Source organism: Vigna unguiculata, chromosome 3 (genome assembly GCF_037176805.1).
Source record: "Vigna unguiculata cultivar grain cowpea cultivar isolate G323 ecotype 2 chromosome 3, ASM3717680v1, whole genome shotgun sequence".
NCBI classification, from domain to species: Eukaryota; Viridiplantae; Streptophyta; class Magnoliopsida; order Fabales; family Fabaceae; genus Vigna; species Vigna unguiculata.
Genome location: NC_140794.1, coordinates 48,444,812 through 48,464,209, shown reverse-complemented (window position 1 = coordinate 48,464,209; position 19,398 = coordinate 48,444,812). Strand labels below are relative to the sequence as shown.

Sequence of the window (19,398 nt, the reverse complement as noted above, 5' to 3'; positions counted from 1 at the left end):
AATCAACTTATTTATATCATAGGTGGATCTACTAAGAAAATCATGGTTGGCTAATAATGTCACAGAAAATACAATGCATATCTTAGTTTAGTCAAGTTAATCCGATAAGATTAATGATTGCACTACTTATATAAAAATGGAAATGATCGTGGTTGTGAAGAGTCCTTGTGGTTTCTCAATTTTGTAGTTATCCACGCAGAATTTATTTTGTGTCAAATGGAAAGACACCTATATATTCATCACTGAATCTTAGTTAGGAAGATACCTGCCACTGTTTTTTAACGTAATCAATTCCATTAAGCCTTTTCATCTGTTTCACCCAAAAAAGATATAAGCTAAATTGTAACCACATACACGCATATGACATATGAGTAGACACTTGAATTCACATGCTATGCTAATAGAACCCAAATTTTCAACTATATTGTTCTGGTATATCCAATAAATTTCACATCATTTAAGAGTCGAGATCAAGCGAAGTTTAAATATTTTGGGAACGTAATGGTTATTCCTAACGATGACTGCCGGACGAACTTGGGTTGAAATCGAAACATTGCACCCACCATAAAACTCAACGCGGTAGTTATTCTTAACAATGATTGTCGGACGAACTTGGATTGGAATTGGAACATAAATTATTATCACTATCAATATAATTATAATAACATTCACAATAAAGATATTAATATTTTATCGACTAAAATATCTCCATCTTCTTCTTCTTCTCACGTTTTGAATAAATTGCTCCATCGTAAGACTAAGATAATGTCGTTTATGAATTCAACCATTCATTTATATCCATACCTATATGTCACTCTTTATTGCACACCAAGGCCATAATATGAGAAATATAGTCGAGTATGTCAACCATTTAAGTCGGTGACTTTATTGAGGCATTTCAATTTATTTACGTGTGAGTTTAAAGTTTCATAATATATAACTTTGTACTTCATCAACTTGTTTTGAAGTTTTAAGTAAAAGTGGTGTTTCACTTTTATGCCCATAGTTCTTACTTGGCTCAATCACATTTGTTTTCAGTTCTTCTTGATCTTAAAGCTTTGGATTTGATTTTTGACTAAAGTAAGAGTAATGAATCAGTTACTGTTTTTATACATAATAAACGGAGACTTAAATTCTATTTTAAACTCTTTTTCAATACATTGTTTTTGTTGGGTTAAATTTATCTGGATTCCTAATATTTAATGAGTAAAAGGACTGATGTTGACAAGACTAAAATAAAATGAAGACTTTAGTGTAGGTGAAGTTTAAGGCTTTTGTAACATAATGGTTTTCTTTTTCTTTTCATTTGTGATTATACATGATTTAAGCTTGAAGTTAAAGAGAAACAGTAAAACTATCTCTAGAGTTTTTTTTTCATGGTAGCATACGTACGTCATGATAAATAAAAAGTTAAATCACTTCAGAATTCTTCAATTTTATAACAAAATCTGAAGTAAATATTCTTATGTTTATTTGACTTAATAGAGTCTTTATTTTAATAAATTTGTTACAATAAAGTTTTCTTAGTTAGTAATATATTAACGGTGTTAATTATGCATCACGTATGAACATGTAATTGGATACTTGATATTTTGACATCACTCTTTATTTTATCACTAATTGACACTACTTCTTATTATTATTCACTTTTTCTTTCTTCTAAAACTATAATAGTTAAATTTTAAAAAGACTATTGTATTCTTAGAAAAGGTGTCAAATAGTTGTCAAATAACCCTTTTTCTTTTTTTTAATACTACTAAAGAAGATATATGATTAAAAAAAAGGAAACTTAAAATTAAAGAGTGTAAACAAATAAGAGTTTAATAAATATTATCATTGCCTAAGTGTAATAAAAAGTGTTGTTTTTGTGAAAGCATTTGTTACATAACGGTTAATAGAGATTTATTTTGATAATGGAAAGAATATCCCTGTATAGTAACAGTCCTATATATGTATTCTATTTATTTATACCTGTATGTAGAAATGATACCTGTTTTTGATCTTTTTCTAATTTTATTTTTTAATATGTATTTTTAAATTAAAATAACTATTTTATAAATATTATCTATTAAGTGACTCTTTGTTTAAATTTAACCATTTTTTATTTGACATTTTTTAAAATTTTATTATTTTTTAATTAAAAAGTTATCCACAAAATAAATAAATAAAATTATAATAAATTTATAAAAATTATTTATATTTAATTTATAATTATAATAATGACAATAATATAATTTTATGATTTTTTGTTATAATAAAATGAACACGCTCACTAGTATTCCCTAGGATTGAAATTTTTAAATAACTTATTTGCTGAATCATGTAATTTAAATATTGTTCCCATTTATACTCTATTGTATTATACAATTTACGCATTTAATTTATTCCTTTTACCATTTTCTGATAAAATTTAAAATAATTTTTATTTGAAATAATATCTTTGTAAGGATATTTCTAAAAGTTAACACATAAATCAATGAAAAAGAAAAAGAGTTATCTGACACCAGAGGTGAATAATGATATTTTGACTCACTTGTTTGATCCAATTTTAATTATTTATTTTGATTTTTTTGTGATGTGATAGTCAAACAAAATGAGTCACAATATCATTAATCTCTGTAAATATTTCCTATAATCATGTTTAATAATAAAATATTAAATTTAGGTTTTATCTCATTTGAAAAATCTATTAAGTATAATGAGACGCTAAGATAAAAAGGTACATATACATGTTATCTTCAAATACTTATGAATTATATTTATTTTTATTGAGAAAAATTCATAAAAGAAAAAACAATTGACCTCCTCAAAGCGTTGTGTTATAGGAGCAATGGTAATAAATATTGGAAATAAAACTTTTTTCTAATTTTCTTTTCAATCTAATTTGAAAATGAGAGCCATTGATTGATAGGGTTCATCTGAACTTTAACTATTCAATAAAAGAACCTATAATAAAGTGCTATGTGAGGAAATAAATATGGCTAAGTTCCTAGCGCCATGTTGCTATTTTTCTTTATTGTTGGAAAATGATACATTAACAAAAAAAAATAACAAAATTTAAAAAACTATTAAATAAGGTAAAAAAAAGTACACTTTTATTATTTTTTTTGTTAAAAAATAAAAAAATTAATCTACTTTAATATTATTTACAGAAAGTTTGTCAATTTTTGTTGAGAAAAAAATTTTCAACAAAAGTTAACAAACTTTTTATAAATAGTATTAAAGTAGATTAATTTTTTATTTTTTAACAAAAAAAATAATAAAAGTGTACTTTTTTGTACCTTATTTAATAGTTTGTTAAATTTTGTTAATTTTTTTTTTTAATGTATCATTTTCCTTTCTTTATCACAGTGTGAGTCCCACTTGAGAGTTGTCCTGAAGAAACATGGCAACAACAGGAATTAATAATGGAAGGAGACAAAGGTTTTAAGAAAATACAGATTAGGGGGTTATTAATAGTTATTATGTAGAAAATACATGGTTTATATTGTACATCATTTATTGTTAATGATCAAGATAATGTATTTTATTTATCTTCACTTTTATTATTGGGAAATATTTTCGAAAAGTCAAACTACATTTACAAGAATATTAGTACCAAACGATTAAATATTGAAAGTATCTCTTAAAATCTTTATATTAAATTACATGTTGCACAAAATATAGTTAAAGGAATAACCAATGTTCTACATCAACTGTATAAGTATGGAATAGAAAATGTTTACTACATCAATTAATTCAGTAATGCGAAATAAGGTATTTTGTTTAATTTCATATTACATGCATCTAAATTTGTAAAAGCACAAAAAAAAAACAATGATTGAATAACGAAAACAACAATGATTGAAAATTTACTAACAATATTCAATATTCACATGTTGATAAATAAAAAAATGATGTTATCATATTCGAATACTGTTTTTCTATGCTACTTATATCTTGTACTTAGAAATTATTGTCGTATGCGTTTAAGATACTGATATTTGAAGATAAAGAAATATTATAATTTTTAGGAATACAAAGGCTCATGTAGAAGAGATTTTTTCTATTACCCAACTAAAGATCTGTGTATGATTAGCAGAAAAATTGTAAAACACTTATTTTTCTTACTTTGATTGGTGCATGAATCCTAATGTACTGATATTTTGAAAACATGTAAAAACTAAGATTATGTACATTTATAATGTTATTGTTTGTATTTAAAGATTAATAAATACGGAAATGAACTTTCCAGCATTAACGGGATGAGTGGAACTAATCGTTGTTAGTTTTTCCCGGGTCAGCTCAAGTAATTTGTAGTTATTTAAGTAAGCACTGCTTAGGAAAAAAAAAAGAGTTTTAAATTTTCGCAATTTAAAGATTTGTCTCCTAATTATATATATATATATATATATATATATATATATATATATATATATATATATATATATATATATATATGATTAAATATGTTTTAATTTTTAAATTTTGACATTAAATTAAAATTTGTCTATGTTCAAAATTTTGATTTTTTTTATCTTCAAATTTTAAAAATAAATAGATGAAATTATTTAAATCTAATAACGTTTTTTTTATGCATTTTAAAAGATGTTCCATAATTATATTTAAGTTTAAATGTGTGAAAATGGTATAAACAATTCAAACATTATATTAAAATTATATTAAAATGTGTTTGATAGAACAAACAAATTTAACATAATTGAATTTAAAAAATTATATTTATTTATTTTTAAAATTTAAAGACTAAAATATATCTAAATTTAAAATAAAATGCATTTCAATTTAATGTGGAAGTCTTTAAACCAAACATATTTATATCTAAAAAAAAATAGACTAAAGTAACAATATGGTTTTCTTTGTTGGACTGCTGCCAAGATTACATTGATCACTTGTTTTGTTTCTGACTCCAAAAACAAAATGCTTCATTTATGAGACATGTTTGTCCAAGGGTTGAAAACCTACTTTAACCACCCTTTCACTCAACAAAAAGTAAAAAAAAGAAAAGTACAATAGTTGACAAAAGTTGATTGGATGGAAAAGAGAGAAATCTCAAAGAATAATGACCATAATGTAACGATGAGTGTATGTTTTGTTAATTTAACATGATCAAAAGTCGTGACTAGTACAACTGCATAAATAATTTAAATGTTTGTTTTACTGTTTGAATTTTTATTTTTATTTTTTTGGCTGGGATGGTTTCACTTGACAGTAAGTTACTCAAAATATTTTGAAGTATGCTTCTCAAAACAACACTAAACACCAAACTTTAAGAGTAGAAAGATATTATGCATCCATTATCAAAATTTCTGGAGTTATACAGTTACTATTTTCAAGAAACTGCAACCATCACTCCCTATAAAAAGGACCATAGAATGGAACCCAATATACAAGTGAAATACTCAAAACCAGAGAGTATTAGTCACAGTCCTTCCCTATTTCAAAGTCCTCTTGTGTTCATCTCCCTCATTTTCCCCATAGACACTCATGGGTGCCAAAGTTGGCTTCTTTGTTTTCTTAACGTTGTTTGCTTTATGTTCATCCTTCCCACTGGAGAGGAACTATGCACCGTGCAAACACCTGGTCCTCTTCTTCCACGACATCATCTACAACGGAAGGAACGCTCTGAATGCAACCTCCGCAATAGTAGCAGCCCCAGAAGGTGCCAACCTAACCAAACTGGCAAACCTCTTCCACTTCGGAAATCTAGTAGTTTTCGATGACCCCGTCACCTTGGACAACAACCTTCACTCCGAACCTGTTGGTCGGGCACAGGGCTTCTACATTTACGACTCCAAGAACACTTTCTCGGCGTGCCTCGGCTTCACCTTTGTTCTCAATAACACACATCATGAGGGAACCATCACCCTCGCCGGAGCTGACCCCACCTTGAAGAAGACCAGAGACATCTCAGTCACCGGTGGAACTGGAGATTTCTTTATGCATAGAGGTATCGCCACCATTATGACCGATGCTTTTGAAGGTGATGTTTATTTCCGCCTTCGTGTTGAGATTAAGTTTTACGAGTGTTGGTGATACATATATACACACACCAAGTTACAGTAAATAAATGTGGCTGTTTCTGTCTACAGCCTCCTCTAATTACTGTTATTATTATATTAAATAAATATGGCTGTTTGTATCTACAGCCTCTTCTCATACTATGTGGTTTGCTTGTTGTAATAATGTTATTGGTTCTCAGTTCGAGACAATGCGTACTATATGAAAATCCTTTCACCGTGTTTATCCTCCTCAAAACTCAATACCATGCATTTCTTCACTCTCAATCTTGTATTATGGAGATTCCTGAACTCAGAAATATATTTTGGCTTCAGAAAAATTTGATGAAGTTAATGATATGTGAATGTTGGGAGAATTCGTGAAGATAATTTGTAATATGTCAGCAAACTATTTTAAACCTATTTCAATAAATTCTTCAAAATGAAAACAACATTCAACTCACATTTAAACAATTTTATTTTCTCTTCTACTATATAAATAACTTATATATAGTGCTAACTGATAAGCACTTACTCAATGAACACTTGACTGTATTATAATGAATTAAAAAGTTATTTTTGTCGTACGAACCCATATCAATTACTTAAGTTGTAAAAACAAGTATCTGCATGGTGATGTACGCTAATACTATTTTTAGTCAATATGTGTTGCTATGTAACTCTTTACTAATACAGTCACCTTAAATTCATTCTGAAAAAAATATCTCGTGTTCCGAAATTAGTCTTCACTGTTAGAAAAAATATTACTCAGATAATTAATAATAATATAAATATGAAATAATATAATAATTATTATTAAATCAATAATAATACTTAGACAATATATAAAACAATTAATATTAATCAGAGATCAACAATTATAATAACAATAATAAATAAAAGATAAAAGGTAAGAAGTAGAAATATCCTGGGTTGAGACACGCATAGCGCTATCCTTAGAGAGAAAATGTCCCTACTGCACAGGGCTAAACAAATACACACTCATATGTGTTTCAAATCATAATCATATGTGTTTCTCTCCCAAGATACAACAACCCGTCAAATCGATCGAGTGCAGCGCAGGATCTCTGAACCTTATGAACACACTAGTGCAGATTTGACATTTTACTTCGCCTTATAGGCCTCGGTTATAGCGAAACCGAAGCCTATAAGGAGGCGGTGACATTTTTGCAATTTCGTCCAACTATATTGCCTCGGGTGTGTGCAAAACTGGTGCAGTAAGAGGTTTTAGGCCTCGGTTGCAAAAGAACCGAAGCCTATAAGGCAGCCCAGTAACCAAAATTTCAAAAACGCCATCAACGTCAGCAATTTTGGCTTCGGGTGTTTTTGAACCGAGGCAATATGAAGAGGTAGGGATGGCAATTAGGGCCTGGCCCGCGGGCCCGGCCCGCAGAAAAAACGTGGGGCGGGCCAGGATAGTGAGCCCGCAGGCCTGCGCGGGCTCAGCCCGCATAGGCCCGCGGCCCACACGGGTTAGCCCGCGGCCCGCGGGCCGGCCCGCAAGCCCACATAAAATTTAAAAAAAAAATCTTGCACTTGTGTATATTAATTACTTCTTTTATGGACTCTTGCATTAACATTTCAAATTCTTGTATAATTGGAAAAGACAAGTATTATGTAATTTTTAATGTGCTAAAATGTAAAGAATACATTGTGTATGGCATAGTATGAATATGATGAAAATGTTGAATTATCAATTTATCTTCTAATTCCCCAAAGTCTTTACTTAATTTTGTAAACTTCTTAAAGTTTCCCAATTTTTAAACATTGAAAGTTTTATCATAAAAAAATAAATAAATAAATAAATTTTAAAAAAAAAAGCTGGCCGGCCCGCGGGCCAACGTATATGCGGGGCGGGGCAGGCCGGCCCACAGTGTGCGGGCCTTATGCGGGGCGGGCCTAAATGGGGTGGGCCGACCCTCATTGCCACCCCTATGAAGAGGTTTTTGGCCTCAGTTAAAAAAGAACCGAGGCCTGTAAGTCAGCCAGTAACCCTAATTTCAAAAATGTCACCAGCACCGTCACATTTGGCTTCGGGTCTTTATTGACCGAGGCCATAAAGGGACTTTAGGCCTCAGTTATTAATTGAACCGAGGCCATATGCCCTATTTAGGTTCCCAAATTCGCGACTTCGCACTATTCACCTTTGTCCCTGAGCGAACACTTTGCGCGCGGTGGAGGCATTCTCGTCTTTGTTTTCTCGTGTGGTGGTGTTTGGTTCTTCATTGGCGAACGAGGCGTGCTCGCGGCTCACAACAAAGACGTGATTTGGTGGTCACTCTCTTCCTTTGTTTGCGGTGGTGATGGCGACACAGTGGTAGGGTTGCCCGCAACAATGGCTTAAAGTTCTGCTTCGAACGACGGTAGAGGTGCTGGATCTCTAGATCTCTTGGCTCTATTGGTTCATGGTGGTTTGTCATTGTCGCATTCAGACCGTGTAGTGGTAGCATGGGTCTGAGCGTCACGGTGGGTTGCTCGTTCAGTGCTGGTGAATGTCTGGCTGCGACAGCGTTTGTCGACGATCTCGATGACGTGGATGAGCGCAGCAGTGCTAATGGTGGTACGAGCAAAGTACCCCTATGGCTTTGGGTCCTCAGAGAACCGAGGCAGAAAAGTACTCCCTATGGCCTCGGTTGACACCCGAGGCCAAAAACCACCATTTTTTGCCTCACCTCAATATGCCTCGGTTCTAGAACCGGGGCAAAATATCAAAAACAACCGGGGCCAAAAGCCCTTACTGCACTAGTGACACCATTGTCTTAAAGATAATATAGAGAAGAAAAGAAGAACATTTCAGAGAAAACTCTAATGTTTGTTGTCTTTGTTGTTGTTGTTGTCTTGTTGTTGTTGTATTCTTTCCCATGCACCTAGGTGGTATTTATAGATAGCAAAAGGAGACAAATGAGTAAATAGTAATAAGAATATAGTCGTTATCCATAAAAAATATTAACCCATAAATTAAAGGTCTATAAAAACTTCAGTAACAATAAGTTTTTTATTTTAATTATTTATTTTTTTAAATTATATTAAAATATTTCTAACAATCCCCCACATAATTTAAAAAAAAAAATATTATCATTTAAAACAAAATATTGTAGTTTAGTGTAAGGAACCTTCCGAGTCTGACCCTTACACCTAGTTCTTATAAACTTTCACCCGAGAAAGTGCAAAGACTTGATTGCCTTGAACTACATCCCCTGTGACCGGGTTTTAGTAGATAACACATACAATATCGGTATTCATTGTAGGTTCTAATCAGTGGGTACACGTTACGACCTTGTGCATGTATCTTGTTTCATGAGTGTCACTTATAGACTTGCCCATGTCTCACAATGGCGGCCCCACCATCACACTCACTAGGTAAACCCTCAAAGGGTGGTTTGTGACTCACACCCCTACAATAATTGTCATTGGGTTTATTAAGAGGTATTTTATAAAATAAGCATAATAATGCACATACCTCAACCATTGGGTTTATTAACAGGTATTTTATAAAATAAGCATAATAATGCACATACCTCAACCTTATTAATGCCACAATTTATAGTACACCTCGCCATAGGAATGAGACATAAAATTTAATCAAATTATTTGGTGTACTTTAGTCAACAACAACTTCGTTGTTACCCATTGAACTTCATTCCATGGGATCGTCATTCATGTGGAGACGGGTGTCCGTTGTTGCAACTAATTTATGGGCTATAATCTCATTCCCCTCGACGACTCAAATACTTGTTGTTGATGCATCAACCTTTTGATAAGCAGATCTGCAATATTTCTTTTTAACCTGACAAAGTCAAAAGAGACAATACCATGAGTAATTTTATGCTTGCATAGTAGATTGTGACAGAACACTAGTTTTTTTTTTCAACATACTTCCATAATAGGACACCTTCATCCAAGGTTAAAACATAACCATAACTAGTAGTTAATTTTGTCACCAAAATCAATATCCAATTTACATTAATATATATCATTCAATAATCTCAAGAAATTGGACATATTGTCATAACTAGAAAAAACACAAATAATATTACACTAGATGGCAAAACGGTGAGGTATATATTCATTCACTTTATAATATATATAACCGAGATGTTTTTTATTAACAGGTATGTTAACCATTGTAAGACACCCCACACTTTGAAATATTTTAAATGTGGTTCCTTTTTCTTTCCACTACGCCAAATTTAACAATAGACAGCGCACTTTAGACAACGCTTATTTAATTAAGCGCTATAAATGGAAATGTGGAACATTAAACGGCGCTTTATTAGATAAATGTTGTCTAAATGAATATCCATAGATAGCGCTTTTTTAAATAAACGCTATTTATATTTAATTATTTTAAAAATAAAATTAAACATTTTAAATAGATCAAACAGAGAGCGTTTAAATGAAAAAGTGTAGTCTATGTATTCAAAATAGAGAGCTAATAGCACGTATATGTATTAAGGAAAATTTTCCCCCGCGCCATACACTTCACGTTTTCTCTTCTACAACCCTCACGCATCACATGTATTAAAAAAATTATTCTCCTGCGCAATAACTTCGTGTTTTCTCTTCTACAACCCTCATGCAACAGCACCCGCGACTCCTACTGTAGTAGCATTTGCGTTCTCCAACCACAAGAACATATCCCTTTCCAACAACAATAGTTTTCATTCTTCAAGCGGGTGTTGTCGATTAAGGGTTTGGGAAAGTATTCCGTGTTGCGACAGCGAGTGGGCGCTCTCCATCAATTTTTGCAGCGGCGGACGACTTCTCTCGTATTCTAGCAGCGAACGAACGACGACGACCAACAACCACTGCAGTGAGTACCAAACTCTCTTATTTTTCTCCTTCTACCTCCTATTTTGTTCATTCTTTATTCCTTTTTATCTATTTTGGCCACTGTTGTCGTTGGAAGAAAAACTTGGATACCAAACTTTGTAATTTAGGGCAAAAATTGGAAGAAAAGCATAAAAATTAGAAGGAAGAATGAGAGGAGCGAATAACCATTCTTAGGGGACTCATTATGATCAGAGAAGGGGGAAAAGAAAAGTAATTATATGATCGTACTCTCATGATTAGTGTATAAGAAAGGTGAAAGCTTGATTATATGAAATCAAATATATATTCAAATCAATGCATCCATCTTCATTTGAGAGTACTTAGGTTCATTTTAATATTCATATTCATAATCTATCCATGCTATTTGACCTGCACTCACATTCTGCATCCACACCACCATATTTCAAGTAGTTTAGGAACTTTATATAGTTTAACCAAAACGAGTTTCCTTTTTAGAGCTTTCTATGCATATCCACTTAAGTCATACATCGTATATCAAGCTTTGGCATTGCATCTAGAAGTGGATGAGTTGAATTGGTTTGTTGTTGTGAATTGGTTGATTAAACTCATGTTCACACCATTATTCTGATTTTCATATTAGTTTGATCAAGAGATTTATCTCATAGGAATTTCAATAGGTACACATAATTTTATTGCATTTATAATTGCATGATAGCACTTAAAGTTTATTCCATTCACGGTGGGATGCTTAACATATGAATTCAGTTTTGCAGCATAGATTGGATTACTTTCATGCATATGAATTAGTGGGAGGTGCATTCTATCTGTGAAAAAAATTTATTCATTTAGGTGTTGGAATGTTTATTTAATTGCATATGATTTGTTTTGAACTCATTTTGCATATGCTACGGTCTGGTATGAATTAATGGGGAGTGCTCTGCTGCTGTAATGTGATAAAGTCACTATTGTCTTGTGTTATTTGCCACTATCTTGCACTGATTGAATACTATCATGACATTCCAAGCATTTTCTTATTTAGCTTAGCACTACATCTAGGTTAATCTTCTTCTCAATTAGTTTAATTCATCTTTTCATTTTTCTTCCATCATTTAGCATTCCATTTATCATGTTGATGCATAAATCTGGTTCTGAATTTAATTATTTCTCTGCTGCCAAAATTTGATTCTCTGTTAGCATATAAAATATGGACTTTGATTTTCTTGCCATGTAGTAGCACTTTATCACAACAAATCTAATAATGCATAGTGAGTTTAATATGGTATTTTGTTGTTGTCACGTGCTTAATTGTTATTGCTATATGTTATATACACTCTTTGCTATAATTTCACACGACATTCCTGGTGAAATTAATATTCTGCATTTTATCATGTAGCACTTTGCTATAATTTCATCTATTGTTGTCACGCAGTACTTAAATTCATTTTAATATTTACATTCATAATCCATTCATGCTATTTAATCTGCACTCACATTCTGCATCCACACCACCATATTTCAAGTAGTTTGATAAGTTTATGCAGTTTAACCACTGTGAGTTTCTATTTTAGAGCTTTCTATGCATACCACTTAATTCATATACATGGCATATCAAGCTTTAACATTGCATCTAGAAGTGGATGAGTTGAATTGGTTTGCTGTTGTGATTTGAATCCCGAATCTGTCATGGCTCTTGTATTATGTCTTGATATGAATTGGATTAGGTAGGTTGGGATTGTAGTTAAGTCTAAATTTTGTCCAGTATATTGAACTCATGTTTACACATTCATTCTGAATTTTATATCAGTTTGATCAAGAAATTAATCTCAAAGGAATTCCCATGGGTGCACATAATTTTCTTGCATTCATAATTGCATGATAGCACTTCAAATTTATTCCATTCATGATGGGATGCTTAACATGTGAATTCAGTTCTCCAGTAGAAATTGGGTTACTCTCATGCATATGAATTAGTGGTAGGTGCATTCTATCCGTGAAGAAAATTCATTCATTTAGGCAGCTATCCATTCTTGTTTTGATCATGCATTTAGTTTAACTTTTGATTAAATAAATTATTCATCTTCTTTCTTAATTCTTTTCTTAATTTACTTTTAATTTTATTTTCTCCCATTTTCAAGTTTCATTTCATTTTTAGGAAATCTGTAAAAGGAATGTGGCAAAAATGGTTCCAAATTTCTATGGTAATATTCAAGTAGTACATAAATATGTTTTAAGTTGTTAGTTGTCAGTGGGAAGCGGAGATAATTAAGTTATGACACAATCCAACCATGTGCTTTTTTTGCAATTATAGCCACATAAAGTATTAATTACATCATTAAATTTAAAGTATTATTTCTTATATTTATAAAAGAACACTTTACTTTTAAATTTAATCGTATTTTAAAAGACTAATTAAAATAATAAAATAAACTAATTAAAATAATAAAACGTTACTTTTAAAATTAACTAAAGTACTAATATATATTTAAACTAAAATGTATTAAATACTAATATATATTTAAACTAAAATGTTTTCAACACTAATATATATTTAAACTAAAATTTCTTCCCTTAATGTGTTGTTTTTTCATGTGTGAGTTATTAGTTGTAAATACTATATGGATAGTGCATTTAAAAATATAATTTGACCAAATGCTTAAACATTCTAAACATACGAACAGAAAGTATTATCTTCTTCCGTTTTTCATTTTTACTAATTGTATTCTTATTCTTGTTTTAAATTTGTAGTTGTTGACTTTGGTACACACAAATCACAGTGTAATTTTAAATAGTGAGTATATTTCTTGATAATGGGGTGATTTTGATTGACTAATGTAATTTTATTTTTGTTTGTTGTAATATTTTCCTAGTTGCAGATGTCAACAATATTCTGACAACCAAATCATTGAAGTCAGGGAAGATTGGTGTTTTTATCTCATTAGTAAATGTTTATAGGTTAGTTGTATATTGCCTTATACCTAAATAGGGAAGGTTAGGAACAATTTTTTGTATGAAGTATTTTGGCCCCACAATCTGCCAAAAATGGGACATGATGGATGAGAACCAAAAATTTTAGCTCTTCCTTATTTTTTCATGTAATAATTTCATACTTTTTTTTAAATATATAAATTTCATTATGTTTTGTGTAACTGTTTGAGAATTTTCAATTCTCCTTCATTTTAGTTACTCTATAATCTGAATCACATTTGGTTAGTTTTTTATTAGTTGTTATAGCTGTCATAAATTTTTTCTACAGGTAACATTATAATGAGAAGGAATGAACAAAAGTTAAATAATTATAAATAAATAAAAAATCAAACCAATACAGAGGGCTTGTTTCAAAAAACGTCATCTATTGATGAATTTAAAAACGCCTCCCATTAATAAAGCGCTATCTATTAATGGAAAAGTGCTCTTATAGATAGCGCTTGTTGAATCAAGTGTTGTCTATAACAGCCCCGATAGATAACACTTTTTGTAGAAAACGTTATCTGTTAGAAATTATATAGATAGCGCTTGTCTAAACAAGCGCTGTGTATAAGGTGTCATTAGACAGCGCTTTTTTACAAGCGCTATCTATTAATAGACACCGCTCCAATAGACAGCGCTTAAAAAACGCTATCTATTAATATAAAAAACGCTGTCTATTGACAATTTTGGCGTAGTGATCATAACTCATAAAAAGTTTTATCACAATCTTTTGTGTTCAAAATATGGTAAGCAAGATATAAAATTTCACCAATATAATGTTACACAAGCTACAACTTGTAGAATGACATTTACCATATCAAAGCATTTTTTTTCTTTCTTTCTTTCACTGCACCATTATATTAACATCATACACTATATAAAGATGTTACTTAATGAATAATACCATGAGTTTCACACAAAAACACTCATTTATAAAGATATGTATCATCACTTCTCTATTTAATTAATTTTGTACCTCAAAATTTTATAATTTGAATGGTCTCTAACCAAAATTTCTCAATATATAACATGATATATAACATCTTTATCAATGGTAAGAATAGACAATATTAAAGCATAAATTAATATAACAACAAAAACATTAGCTATAGATATCACACAAAAAAAATTCAATGAGCAGGAAATTCATTTATCCATAATTTCATTTATTGTTACCAATAGAAATAGAAACAATTATACACATAAGATTTTAGGCTTAGTTGAAACTGATGTAATTATAACCATAAGAAACACATTAGTTCACAAAATGTGTTTTGCAGTCTTCAACATTATATTGTTTTTAATTGTGGAAATGAATACAGATTAGTCATCAAAAAATATAAATAATAAGATAATAGACTTTTCTCTCTAAGAATGTTAGAAAAAATGATTACTCAGATAATATTAATAATAATATAAATATGAAATAATATAATAATAATTATTAAATCAATAATAATACTAAGACAATATATAAAACAATTAATATTAATCAGAGATCAACAATTATAATAACAATAATAAATAACAGATAAAAGGTAAGAAGTAGAAATATTCTGGGTTGAGGCACGCATAGCGCTATCCTTAGAGAGAAAACGCCCCTACTGCACAGAACTAAACAAATACACACTCATATGTGTTTCAAATCATATGCGTTTCTCTCCCAAGATACAACAACCCGTCAGATCGATCGAGTGCAGCGAAGGATATCCGAACCTTATGAACACCATCACCATTGTCTTAAAGATAATATAGAGAAGAAAAGAAGAACATTTCAGAGAAAACTCTAATGTTTGTTATCTTTGTTGTTGTTGTATTCTTTCCCATGCACCTAGGTGGTATTTATAGATAGTAAAAGGAGACAAATGAGTAAATAGTAATAAAAATATAGCCGTTAGTCATAAAAAAACATTAATCCATAAATTAAAGATCTATAAAAACTTCAGTAACACTAAATTTTTTATTTTAATTATTTATTTTTTTAAATTATATTAAAATATTTCTAACATTCACATGTGATTTTCAACTCAACATGAAATCTTCAAGTCGTTGCAGGCATTAGGCGTGAATTTGTAATTTTATGAAGTTTTTATATATTCCATAATTCACAGGATCTTAAAATATCTATGATTCTTACGTATATTTCATAATAAAAATATTAATATTAATTCATCAGTCATCTAAAAAGAGTACGTTCTCTAGTTTTTTTATTCTAGATCTCCTTTTTCGACTCTATTTTTTTCCTTTTTACACTTTCCAATGGTTAACAATAAGAAAATTTTCATGCTAATAGACCAAATCGGGGTAACCTTTTATTAACCAACGTGTTCACTATTATAGTAATTATTTAATTATAAATTCTTATAATAATTAGTAAATTTTTATAATTTATTAAATTTGAACTCATTATTAAATTTTATAAGAGTCACCTCACCTAATTAAATTTATTTATTTATTAATTCTAACATATTTTTCTTAGTTTCATTATAATCGCTGTTTCAAACAAGATATGAATCACAGAACGAAAGAAAGAATGTAAGTACAAATAAATAAAAACAATTGGATTTACATAGATATTATTGTGGGACTAATCATTATATTTCTATTTAATTTTCAACCAAATATATACACATGTTTAGAAAGTCTACGATGTGATCCCATGCTTAAGGTCTAGAGTTCGATCTCTCTCTTAACAATTTAAAAAAACAAAATTTGATGAATTTAGAAGGGTGAAAGAGATTCTGAGTTGAACTCCCTCACTAAAAAAAACTAAGAACTAACATAAATAAAAAAAAAAGATTCAGATACAAGATAAAGAACTATGAACATGAAAAAGAAAAAGACCAATTGACTAGAGTATGAGATACATTTAAAGTTGTACCCTGAAACATGTTTAGTCCAACTTATGCATCAAGCACAAATCTTGCTCAATAAAATTCAAGATACCAAATAAATTACAAAAAAGGATTAAAAAATCACCTCTAAAGATTAAATTTGTGAATTAATACAGGATGTCTTGTAAAGAAGAGTACAAAGGAGAGAAAAATAATAGTTAAGAAACATGAAAATGATGAGTCCCTAGATTTTATAAGCCTATACACAATAAGATGACAAATAGACAAGAGTGTCAGAAAAGAAGTCTCACTTTAGTGGAAACTTATCTTGAAATTTACTTTTCGTGTTATAAAAAGAATTAGTGTATTTTAGGAAATCATCTCAAAGTATCTCCCATTTTATTCCCATTGCTTTGCTTGATAGAAGAATTAAGAGAAATAGAAGTTGTCATTATTTTTTCCTTGAAACGAGATAGAATGGTATGTAATTTTTGTTTCTTTAATAAAATTACATTATTTGCCTATTATCTTTTTTGTTCCTTTCATTTTTATCTTTTATTATAGTTGTGAATACTTATTTTATTACTCTGATACCACTGTGATACCCAAGAGTGGTATCAGAGCCACTATTTTGTGCGATTATATTCCGTTGAGGTATTTTTTGTTGTGGATATCAAAATTTGTTGAGTGTGATGAAAATATGCATTTTGTAAAGTTTCATATCTTTTAGAATAAGTAAGAGAGTGAATATTTGTGACTATATAATGGACTCTAGGTCCATGTTGTTTTTTACTTCCGTCAAAACCATTGAGTTTGTATTTGACTTTCATTATAGTAGTAGAGTGTTGTAAAGTTTGGTTAAATTTTTACTTTGGAGAGTGTATGTGTATTTGGGATCAAAGGAAAGGTAGTCTATATATAAATTTTCACATAGTTATTCTTTGGTTGTCATTAGACAACGGTCATGATTTTTTCCAATTTTGGATTTCTATGTTATATTCTTTCATTCCTTAATTTAATTTAATTTTTATATTAATTTAATTTAATTTTTATGTTAATGGATGAGTTTTGAAGATAAAGACGGTAATATTTTTAATTGATTACCGATTTCCAACAAAAATATATAATGATGCATAGAAAAGTATACATTTTTTAAAAGCAAGATAAAAATGCTGAGATTTAACAGTTTATAGGACTTCACTGAGTGTGAAGATATCAGTACTAACTAAACTGGTGCAGTGATCCAATTATAGAGTAATTCAAGAATTATAACTGAAATGTATTAATAGACATTAGTGCTACTAAAATTAAATTTTGATAAAACTTTAATCAAATATTAATGCTCTTCTTTTACGTCATCAACCAAACCTATCTAAAGCTTAATTAAAAGCGTACTTGATTACGCTTTTATGACATAATATTAATATGCGAGCATTTTTTTTTATATATAGGTATACGAAAATCTGGAGTTTTGTTTAAGAGTGACACCGTTCGTTTCCTAAGTCCATGCAGCTATTTGATTGAAGATAGGTCCACGGATAACAAAAATTCAAGCCCAATTACGATAATAAAAGTTAGGACATTGCTATTAGTACCCCGAAAATGGCTATTTAAACCAACATCTTTTCACAAATGTGTTTGACGTTCCACGGGACAATGAAAATAAGCTTTCGTTTTCATATTTCGACCGGATTTTGCCGAGATATACTAATGCAAACATTTGTTGAGATAAAATGGTTATTGCATATATGTTGAAAAATTATTAATATATAAACCGTTATTTTTCTTTGTCGAAATATATAAAATAACATAATTTTTTATATATATCTGAATAATATTTTACACATATAAAAAATATGTTTTAGTTATGAAGTGGAGTGTAAAATAAAGTTAACAAAAACATATTTTGGAAAGGTGGGAATTTTTCTATAGAAATTTTATAGCAAAGCCCTATAAGTTACCCCATTGATAGCATTTAATCTTATAATATTATAAATTTAAATGTATTTTTTTCTTATGCCTTAAAAGCCAGAGCATCTCAAACCGAGCAGGAAAAATAATTGATTCGTGGGTTAGGAAAGTAATAGATAAAAAGTATAGGGAGGAATAATTAAGTAAACTCTAATTCTCATAACAAATATGGTTTAAAGAATTTGTTTTCAATATACAATCAACTATAATAATTTTTTTATGGTAATATAATAATAACATTTGAATTAGCAATATGGTATTTTACAAAATAACTAAATAAATGTTTATAAAGTGATTATATTATAATATTAATTGTAAATATATCATTATTGAATTCTCATATTACATTTATGAAAGGCAACAGTGGTAAGGTCCTATATGACCTCACAAGAAACCCTTTTCGAGAAGGAAATGTGTCCATCTTTATCCCATATATGTGTTCTTGGTGAGGTATTTTTTAAATGCCCTTCATTTCTCAGCCACAAATTGAAGACATTTTCTACTCAAGATTTCCACGTTTAAAGCATCAAAGTTTTATTCTCAAAGAAAAAGAATATTATATTACTTGACACTTGGAGTATCCGATCTATATATACATAAAAGAAGAAATATTTACAAACATAAAGAGGGAGAGAGATATAAGCCGGGAGCTACTCCTAGCCAAACTAGAAAGACACATTGCTTTTGATGTCTTAAAGGATATATAGTTGGTGAATGACAATGTATACAATACAGTAGATACAAGTAAAAATATGATTATATCCACCAAATTTGATTCTTCAAATTTTCCTCTATATGCTCTCTCTAACAAGAAT

General features: G+C 29.9%; 1 protein-coding gene across 1 annotated transcript; it reads left to right on the top strand.

Annotated features, from left to right (window-relative positions):
- Positions 1-5,379: 5,379 nt before the first annotated feature.
- Positions 5,380-6,260, top strand: LOC114177579 (disease resistance response protein 206-like). Its single transcript, XM_028062984.2, has one exon. The coding sequence runs from the start codon at positions 5,485-5,487 to the stop codon at positions 6,031-6,033; it is 549 nt and encodes a 182-aa protein (XP_027918785.1). The 5' UTR covers positions 5,380-5,484; the 3' UTR covers positions 6,034-6,260.
- Positions 6,261-19,398: the final 13,138 nt, after the last annotated feature.

Excerpts from the sequence above, each read along its gene's own strand:
- LOC114177579 (XM_028062984.2), top strand. The coding sequence starts at position 5,485 with ATGGGTGCCAAAGTTGGCTTCTTTGTTTTCTTAACGTTGTTTGCTTTA.